At 39.9% G+C, this 10,491-nt stretch overlaps 1 protein-coding gene across 1 annotated transcript; it reads left to right on the top strand.

Annotated features, from left to right (window-relative positions):
- Positions 1–5,270: 5,270 nt before the first annotated feature.
- On the top strand, positions 5,271–7,154 carry DCAF8L1 (DDB1 and CUL4 associated factor 8 like 1). Its single transcript, XM_032285827.1, has one exon. It carries the CDS (start codon positions 5,271–5,273, stop codon positions 7,152–7,154), a length of 1,884 nt encoding a protein of 627 aa, XP_032141718.1.
- Positions 7,155–10,491: the final 3,337 nt, after the last annotated feature.

The following is a 10,491-nucleotide window of genomic DNA, read 5'->3' as shown; positions in this document are numbered from 1 at the left end:
ACATAAAATACTAAGAATACTGGATACATCATGTGTATGTAGAGCTAAGTGGTAAGGGAAGACAGATTACATATTTTTTTTAGGATTCTTCTTGTACAGTTAGGAAGCACTTGCATTTAACCTCTGATAAAGTCTAAACAGTTCCTTAAGATACGTTTTTTCCTACAGGAATGTATTTTATTAATAGAAGCTTCCAAGATGTAACGTTAGAGTTAGGGCAAATGTTGACAAAACGGAAAGTTTATACAGATATGTGTTTACTAAGATTTTAAATAAAAATTCACTTAACTCAATTCAACAAATGTTTACTGCACCTCTACTATATAGAAAGTACTTAATTAGGTGATGTTCTTTTTTGGCGGGTGGGAGGCAGTATCTCACTCTGTTGCCCAGGCTGGAGTACAATGGTGCAATCTCAGCTCACTGCAGCCTCGACCTCCTGAGCTCAACTGATCCTCCTGCCTCAACCTATCGAGGAGCTGGGAACATGTCACCACACCCAACTAATTTTTGTATTTTCGTAGAAATGGGATCTCTTGCCCAGGCTGGTCTCGAACTCCGGAGCTCGAGCTATCTACCTGCCTTGGCCTCCCCAAATACTTGAATTACAGGCGTGAGCCACTGCTCCTGGACAGATGTGGTTTTTAAAAAGAAGTAAACAAAATGTCAAAGCAATACCGTAAATGTCAGTGGGAAAATTTTATTAATACTTAAAATTTAACTCTGTACTATTAATATTGTTTTGCTATGGAATATGCTACAGGTTTCATCATGTCTTATTTATTGGTTTATTTTTTTTTTAATTAAAGAGTAGAATGACATAACATGACCTTTTATTTTTCTTTGCTATTTTTCTTTCTTACTATTTTGAAAACAATATCTTCAGACAATTTTTCAGAAGAAATTTGATTATAAGAAGAAAAGGAAAACATATGTGGTAATACTTTTAGTGCACACCTCACAAATGTCAAAGCTTACTGAACTGCTCACAATTTTATTGTTGTTATTAATGAATCTCTTAGCAAACTACAAAAAATTACCACCTGATTCAAAACCTCTGTTCTTAGCAGAGGCCTAACATGGATACAATTTAAAGTTTGTGACTGCATAGTTTTAGATATTTGATGTTCAAAAATGTTTCCTGCTGACCAAATAACTCTTTCTCTCAGAAACATGGGAAGGAAAAATGAGAAAGATAAGCTGAGAAAAGCAATTTGTTCTTAAAATACAACAGCTGGCTGAATTAAATTTAATCAATTACACTTTACATCTTACATTGAAATATGGTGTTTAGCGAAGAGACAATAATATTATGATGATTTAATTTTAAGAGGAGTTTCTCACAAAACATGTAAAATGTACAAATATGACAATTATCAAGAAATACATGTTGAAATTTTAACCCTCTGGGTTGACAGACTGCGTCATAGTGAAACTTTGCAGTAACAGTAGAGCTAGAAGAAAATGTGAAGGTTATCTTTTAATGCAGCAGCAATTAAGCAGGCAGATGCCTTAACTGTGGTGCGACTGGCCTACTTTTCCACAAGCTAAATATCTTTGCCCATCTGGATGTGGTCAATGACCTACTTTTCTCAATTCTACCAGTATTGTATACTAACTCACAAAAGTGAAAGTAATCTACTTATTATGAGAGGAAGTGATGCAGTTGAAATGATGTATGATATTTAGCAATTAATCTTACTTAGATTTCTTATATAGTATGGGCAAATATACTTTCCTATAAGCAATTTTAAGTCTCAAATTGAACCCCAATATATGACAGAAAAGCAAGCCTAGTGTGAACATATAAACATACATTTTCATTTCATTTTTACATCTTAATTTATCATTTTCTTTTATTATTTTGAGATGGAGTCTCACTCTGTCACCCAGGATGGAGTGCAGTGGCGTGATCTTGGCTCACTGCAACCTCTGCCTCCTGGGTTCATGTGATTCTCCTGCCTCAGCCTCCCTAGTAGCTGGGATTACAGGCACCCACCACTACATTCAGCTAATTTTTAGTAGAGACGGGGTTTCACCATGTTAGCCAGACTGGTCTCGAACTGCTGACCTCAAGTGATCTGCCAGCCTCAGCCTCCCAAAGTGCTGAGATTACAGACATAAGCCACTGTGCCCAACCTTAATTTAACATTTTAAACATGGTTTTGAATCTACCTTCCCTCAGCTGGACACTTTACAAAGATAACATAAATTTACTGTTTCTTATGAAAATTTCAGAGAATGATCTTTGGCCTGAGTCTTAGGCAATATTTGCATCACCCTGATGTAAAATTGTTCAATATTAGATTTTTATGTTGACATTAAACTCAAAAGAGATATCTTCCTTAGGCTATTCACTATTATCCATCCTCCATGGAACGTTCAATAGAATTTTTTTTTCATTCTTCTATATATCCATTCATAAATATACAGTTTTAATACATGAATTCACCAGAAAAATACTTACTACGTACCTATCCTGTGCTGATTACTTTGTTGTTAGGAGCAATAAACATTACTATCTTGTAAAAGGATAGTCAGACACTTACCAGTCTTTAATAACTTGGATGTTTTGTCATCCTCTAAATATAACACATAACTTAATATTCTGACCTAAGTTCTAAAATTTATATAAATAATCAACAATGTAGTTTGTCTCAGTCAGATAGATTAGGCTATTCTGCAGTAATAAAAATTCCCCAGTTTTCCAAAAATGATAATGATGACGATGATAAAGTTGATATTTTGCTTCTGCTACATGTCTATCATGGGTTACTAGGGAGGAATGGGAGAAGTGTTCTCTGTTCATGGTAGATATTCATGGAGACTAGCTGACATTTGGAACATTGCAGGTCATGAGCAAACTGGGGATAGAGATGTATGGATGGCCACACATTAGCAATTAAATGAGCCAGCTCAGTAATAACAAACATCACTTCTATTCACAAGGGAGCATGTAAATCTGGTCAGACAGTGCCATCCAACCATATAAAGACCAGAAAGTACGTGCCTACCATTGCATCAATGGGAGAAAAACCAGAAATATTTGTCAAATAACACTAATTACTGAAGAACCAGTAGTAATTGACAAATCGTCCCACTTAATGATTACTGACCATTAAGTGATCACCCCAGTTCTCTCATACAATATTTGGATCACCCCAGTTCTCTCATACAAAGCATATCTAATTTATGAAGGTGGCTACACTAAACAACTGATTTTCATGGTAGAACAAACAGCCTTCTATTGGAGGTAGATGTCATGGACTTCCTTAATTGGAGACCGGAAATTAATGCCTGGCTTCACAGCTTCAAAGGACAGGCTGGCTCTCTTGATGGGGGTTAATACAGCTAGTAACTTTAACTTGAAGCCAATGCTAATTTACTATCTGGAAAATCCTAGGGCCAGTAAGAACCATACTAAATCTACTTTGTGCTCTAAAAAAGGAACAACAGGCTGGTCGCAGTGGCTTGCACTGTAATTGCAGGACTTTGGTAGGCTGAGGTGGGTGGATTACCTGAGGTCGTGAGTTCGAGACCAGCCTGACCAACATGGTAAAACCTCATCTCTATTAAAAATACAAAATTAGCTGGGTGTGACAGCACATGCCTGTAGTCCCAGCTACTGGGGAGGTTAAGGCAGGAGAATCGCTTGAACCCAGGGGAGCACAGGTTGTGGTGGGAGCCAAGATCACACCATTGTACTCCAGCCTGGGCAACAAGAGTGAAACTTCTCAAAAGAAAAAAAAAAGGAACAACAAAGCCTGAGTGACAGCACATATGTTTACAGCATGGTTTACTGAATATTTTTAATACCCTGTTGTGTTCTACTGTTCGGGAAAGAACATTCCTTTCAAAATGTTACTGATCATTAACATTTGTCCTGGTCACTCAAGAGCTCTGTTGATGCATAAGGAGATTAATGATTTCACATCTGCTAGCACATCATTTATTGATAGACCTTGAGTCAAAGATTCTTTTTGACTTTCAAGTCTTATTGTTTAAGACTGTCAGTCTCTGCTCTTCACCACTGTGCCCCAGATTATTCATTCAACTGGCATGAAGAAGGGTATGGCAAATGTGGGATTTGAACCATCATTTAACAAGATATAGGAAGTGAATAGCATTTGCTCGCCATGACTTTAGTTTTAGTTTCACCTTCCAAATTAGGCTTCTATACACTTCTTAAAGTTGTATTTAAGTTGTATTTTCATGAGCATACACAGTAGTAACAGCCCTTTCTAATAGTCACTATTAGCTACCCTGTGCCTGTTAATGTTCATGCTCCTGGAAGATCCTTTCAAATCCCTTTTTGTACCATCTACTTTTTCCCTTCCAAGCATCAGTAGTAATGTACAGCTCTTTAGTTCTCAAGCTGCTGAAGCTGCTTTCACCCACAGGTGCAGAGATTTGAAAGCATCTGGGACATCTGGGAGTTGATATGCTCATCCCTCCCAGCGGGGCCTTTAACCAATGACTGAACAGTCTAGGAGTATGAAAGTTCACTCCCTTGACTGGTGTAAGGATAACTCAGACATAACTTACTCTCCAGAGTTCCCCAGGAGGATCATGCTGAAGCTATCCTTAGAGGAGAGTTCACCTGAGATTTCATTCTTCCTTGGTGTCCGCTGCCTTTCCTTGGATCATTTTCTTAAATTAATCAAACATACATCCTCATCTGAGAGCCTATGTCTAGCTTAAGATACACCTATAGTACAGACCTCACTATCATGCCAAAATATTGCCGTCTGGTGGCAGGACTAAGAGTATCAGAGTTCTTTGCATTTACTGCGTGACCGTTCTAATGAGAACATTTTCCAAAGTGCAGCAAGTTTCAATCTTCAAAAAACCACAGTGACTCACAGTGTAAGACCTCATGGAGGTGGGGCTCTGGGGCTGGAAAAATTAGAGCAGTCTGGATGCATGCCGCTAAGAGACGAGCAGATAAGAAGCCTTTTGAACCTCACAGGCTCCCGTACTGACATGATTAGTTTGTCGCCCTCATTAGCAGGTAAGAAGCCTTCTGAACCTCACGGGCTCCCGTACTGACGTGATTAGTTTGTCGCCCTCATTAGCCAGTCAGAGACGAGCAGGTACGACGCCTTCTGAACCTCACGGGCTCCCGTACTGACGTGATTAGTTTGTCGCCCTCATTAGCCCATCAGGTTAGTGTCTCTTTGCCGCTAACCTACTTCAGGGCAGGCCGGCTTTCTTCTTTGAGCTTTTAGGGGTTTGCTTTTCTAGAACAGCTACAGCAAACATTGTTCAAGATGTCCCACCAAGAGGGCAGCACAGATGATTTACCAGACTTAGGGACTGAAAGCCTGCTCAGCCCAGAGGGGCAGTCTGGAGCAGCGGCAGCGACGGAGGCGTTCTCAGACATAGAAATGGCGGCCGCAGAGCCGTCGACCCAAGATGGCGGTGATACCGGGGATGGTGGTTCCCTGAACGATGCCAGCACAGAAAATCGAAGCACTGACAGAGAAAGTTCAGGTGAAGACTTCGAACCTGAGAGCGTGGCGGACTTTGACCGTTACCTCATGCTTGGTGCAAGCTTATTTTATTACCCTTTATTGGGAGAGGAGGAGAGAGAAGAGGAGGAGGAAGGAGAGGAGAGAGAAGGGGAGGAGGAAGGAGAGGAGAGAGAAGGGGAGGAGGAAGGAGAGGAGAGAGCGGAGGGAGGGGAGGAGGAAGAGGAACAGCCTCAGGTATGTCTACAATGCGGTGGTGCCAACCATGACCAGTGTTTGTTAGAGGAGAATCGGGTGCTGGAGGAGTGGATTTCCTCAGAGACATCTGCCCTGCCTCGACCTCGCTGGCAGGTCGTTACTGCTCTTCGCCAGCGGCAGCTGGGTTCAAGTACCCGCTTTGTCTATGAGGCCTGTGGGGCAAGAGCCTTTGTGCAGCGTTTCCGCCTGCAATATCGTCTTGAAGGCCATTTCAGTTCTGTCACTACTGTATGCTTTAACCAGCGTGGTACCCGGCTGGCCATTAGCGGTGGTAACCTAAAGGTGACAGTGTGGGACTGGGTGCGGCAGCAGCCAGTACTGAACTTTGAGAGTGGTCATGAAATTAACGTCACCGAGGCTAAGTTCCTTCCTAACTGTGGTGATTCCACACTGGCCACGTGTGGTCACGATGGGCAGGTACGGGTAGCAGAACTAATTAATGCATCATATTTCGAGAATACTAAGCATGTGGTGCAGCACAGGAGAGCTGCCCACGAGTTGGCTCTGGAGCCAGACTCTCCTTATAAGTTCCTCACTTCAGGTGAAGATGCCGTTGTCTTCACCATTGACCTCAGACAAGACCGGCCAGCTTCAAAAGTTGTGGTAACAAGAGAAAAGGGGAAGAGAGTGGGACTGTATACAATCTCTATGAGTCCTGCCAATACCTACCAATTTGCAGTGGCTGGACAAGATCAGTTTGTACGGATTTATGACCAGAGGAGAATTGATGAGCAAGAAAACAATGGAATACTCAAGAAATTCACTCCTCATCATCTGGTTGATTGTGATGACTCAACAAACATCACCAGCATTGTGTACAGCCATGATGGCACAGAGCTCCTGGCCAGCTACAGTGATGAAGATATTTACATCTTCAACCCCTCTCACAGTGATGGTGCTCAATATGTTAAGAGATTTAAGGGGCACAGAAATAATGACACAATCAAAGATGTTAAGTTCTATGGCCCCAGGAGTGAGTTTGTCGTGAGCGGTAGTGACTGTGGGCACATCTTCTTCTGGGAGAAATCATCTTGCCAGATCATCCAGTACATGGAGGGGGACAGAGGAGGTATAGTAAACTGTCTTGAACCCCACCCTTACCTACCTATGTTAGCGACCAGTGGCCTAGATCATGATGTCAAGATCTGGACACCCACAGCTGAAGCTGCCACTGAGCTTACTGGGTTAAAAGATGTGATTAAGAGGAACAAACAGGAACGAGATTTAGATAGCTTGCACCATACTGGCATGTTTGACAGCTATACGCTTCGGCTTCTCATGCAACAGATGTCACAGAGAGGTCAGCACCCTGGCTGGAGAGATCATAGAGCTGAGTTCCCAGATGAAGAGTTGGAGGAGGCTTCCAGCACCTCAGATACATCTGAGGAGGAGGGCCAAGATCAAGGGCAGTGCTTGCCATCTTGAAGGCCTCATATCCAGTCCGGCTAGATGCCACTTAAGCACACTGGACTTTAAAATTCAGTTTGACTAATTTAGAATTGTCAATAGATTAATAGATTTGCTTTTTGTCTTCTAGTTTTCCAAATATATGCTAAAAACTATCTCTTCCATCTCCTTCCTTACTTTCCTTTTCTTCCTTCCACACATTCTTTGTCTCTCATTCCTTTCCTCTGTTTCTTTATGCCTCTTTTGTTACCTGTTACCACTTACATGAGTGCATACACACTTATTTATGCTTCTTTTTCTTTGTTCCCTTATAGTTGACCTCTAAAATTTCCTAATTTTGTTGAAAATATTAATGGCCTTATTAGATGTATCTACTCATTTCTAACATTCTGAAAACTATTACCTTTTTACTTTTTTCATCTTTTAACAATTTATTTTGAAGATCAAGTTCTTCAATTGAGTTGAAAGTTTCATAAAGGTGTTTATTCTTTAGGGGTAAAATAAAGCAAACCATAGTTTTGTTCTTTGAATACTGACACTTGGCCACACACACACGAACACACACACAGTCTCAGAAAAGGAAAGAGAAGTAGTATTTAGATTAATTCCTAACACACACACACACACACACACACAGCCTCAGAAAAGGAAAACAAGAGTAGTGTGTAGATGAATTACTACCCAGGTAATTCAATCCCTCAGAGCAAATAACTTGGGATTATCTGCATTTTCTGAATCCATACGTTAATAGTATTGGTTAATTTGAAGTTGATAAGAACTGAAGTTGATAAGAACTAAGTTGAATTTAATCACATGACATTGTTTACTCTGCACATTAAATTTTCCTGAAATTTTATGGTTGGGAACTCCCACAGCATTGCATTCCAGGAAGTCCTCCTGGGACAAACATCTACTATAAGATGCCAACTAGGAATATAAACATGTCTCATATTTGAAAAAATGTGTTTTAATTAACTTTTAAGAATAAGTTGCAATAAAAATTGTTTATATAACCATTTGATATAGCTGTTAGAAAAATTCTATTTGACATCCATGTATTACTTAAAATTCAGCTGTTTTATGAATTTAAATTGTTTTAAAAATTGTTGCAATAAAAATTGTTTTATACTTACATATAACCATTTGATATAGTTGTTAGAAAAATCCTCTTTGACATCCATGCATTGTTTAAAGTCCTCTGAGTTGTTTTATGAGTTTAAATTGTTTTAAAAATTGTTTTAAGCTTTACTTAAAATTTGACATCCATGCATTGTTTAAAGTTCTCTGAGTTGTTTTATGAGTTTAAATTGTTTTAAAAATTCTTTTAAGCTTTCCTTAAAATAAATTTAAGTTGCTAGATATCCAGTTACTGTTCAATAAAAATATTTGTTTTTATTTTATATGTGTTATTTGTGTAAATGAATTCAGAAGATTGTGTTTTCCCTAACACCCATGAACTATACCACACCATTCTTCTTTTTTTTTTGAGACGGAGTCTGACTTTGCTGCCCAGGCTGGAGTGCAGTGGCACAATCTTGGCTCACTCTGCCTCCTGGGTTCGAGCAATTCTGCCTCAGCCTCCCAAGTAGCTGGGACCACAGGTGTGTGCCCCCATGTCCGGCTAATTTTTGTATTTTTAGTAGAGACAGGGTTTCACCATGGGGGCCAGGTTGGTCTCAAACTCCTGACCTCAGGTGGTCTGCCACCTCAGCCTCCCAAAGTACTGTACTGGGGTTACAGGCATGAGCCAATGCACCCAGCCTGTAGTGCACCATTCTTTGCTGTCTTTTCTGGGGAAAGAAGGATGTAATGAAACATCCCATCTCCTGGCAATGGCTTTTCTTTGGTAATACTTGTTGAGATGAATATTATCTCTTTTTTTTTTTTTTTTTTGGAAAATGTAGAGTAATTTGCATAATGAGATTAGAATTTAGAATGGATATAACAACTGAAGTTCCTGCTAATTGAGATCCAAAGCTAGGGACAACTGTCCTCTGGTCTGGGAGCCTCAAGAAACCCTACCAAGCTCTGTTGCCAGGAAAGGATCTTAAAGAGTCCCAAAAGAGAATTTACGGGCCATAAGAAGAGAGTTATAAACTTGAATTCCAAGCTTTGGGCCCCCTGTATAACTTTATGGGATGTGTACCAGCAATAATATTAACAAAACATCATTTGGTATTTCAAGTAATAGTTGGTGTCAATGAGAACAAAAGTGAAAGCAGATAAATTATGCAGTTATTTTTCCACCTGCTGTTTGGAAAGTCTGCCTCTGTGGGGAATTTATATTCTGCTCTCTTAGCTAAACTGAAAGTTTACTCAGAGTTCCCTGAATGGTTCTGAGATTGCTTGTGCTACAAGAGGCATTTGGTGAAAGATTTGGAAGGCAAAAGTAAAGTAGTAGCCACATTTATTTTATGCTTTATGCTTAGAAAGGCGCTACTGCAGCTCATCAACATTTTTGCTTATATCCTGGCTTACCTTGTTGGTGTGGGGCAGCATCTGGCCCCACAACTGCTCCAGTTCTCCCTCATATCTTCCTCCTTCTTCACCAGCTCCATAAAAAAAGAATGCCACTTTTATGTTAAGCGCATTGATGTCATTGAAATTGGAGGTTTAAAGGCAGTGAAAGATCAATATGGGTTCCAGTCAGTCCTTGTGAGGTCCAGGTATTCCTCATGGATTCCATTTACCCTTGCTTCCTCTACTTTTCATCGTCTCTTCTTCCTGATTCCCTGCTGATCTCAGGTTTCAGCATCTGATGCAAAGACAAAAGCCTCGCTGAAACTAATTAACCAGCTTCCACAATTCAATAAAGCCTGGACCCTATATAAGTCCCTGCTTATATATGTATCACTCTCAGAGTGTTTGTTTCTCTGATTGAACCCTGACTGATGCAACCTCCCATGCTTTGGACTGAATAAATCCCCTGGTTACTTAGACTTGGACATTTGCCATATGGAGGAATTATAGATCCCTAAAAGGAGAAATTGAACTTGATACACACACACACACACACACACACACACACACACACACACACACTCTCTCTCTCTCTCTCTCTCTCTCTCTCTCTCTCTAGGTCCCTAAAGGGACCAATTGAACTTGATACACAAACACACACACAAAATTCTTTTAGTTTTTTACATGAAGAATTTTTTACACACCTTTGCATGACATTTTGACAAAGCTACTCAGTTCTTCCACTATATCCTTTTACTTTATAGTTTGAAGTAAGTTAAATTTACAGAAAAGTTACAGAAAATAATTATCATATTCCTTTCATCTGGCTTCCTGTATCAACATCTTAACAATAGTGTAATTATCAAAACCAGGAAATTAACAATATTAACCATAT

Source organism: Sapajus apella, unplaced genomic scaffold (genome assembly GCF_009761245.1).
Source record: "Sapajus apella isolate SASKATOON/1434 unplaced genomic scaffold, GSC_monkey_1.0 scaffold17, whole genome shotgun sequence".
In the NCBI taxonomy this organism is placed as follows: Eukaryota; Metazoa; Chordata; class Mammalia; order Primates; family Cebidae; genus Sapajus; species Sapajus apella.
The sequence above is the reverse complement of the archived record's forward strand: the minus strand, read 5'-3'. Positions and strand labels throughout refer to the sequence as shown.

Bases quoted from the DNA above. Each gene is read 5' to 3' on its own strand.
- DCAF8L1 (XM_032285827.1), top strand. From the start codon at position 5,271: ATGTCCCACCAAGAGGGCAGCACAGATGATTTACCAGACTTAGGGACT.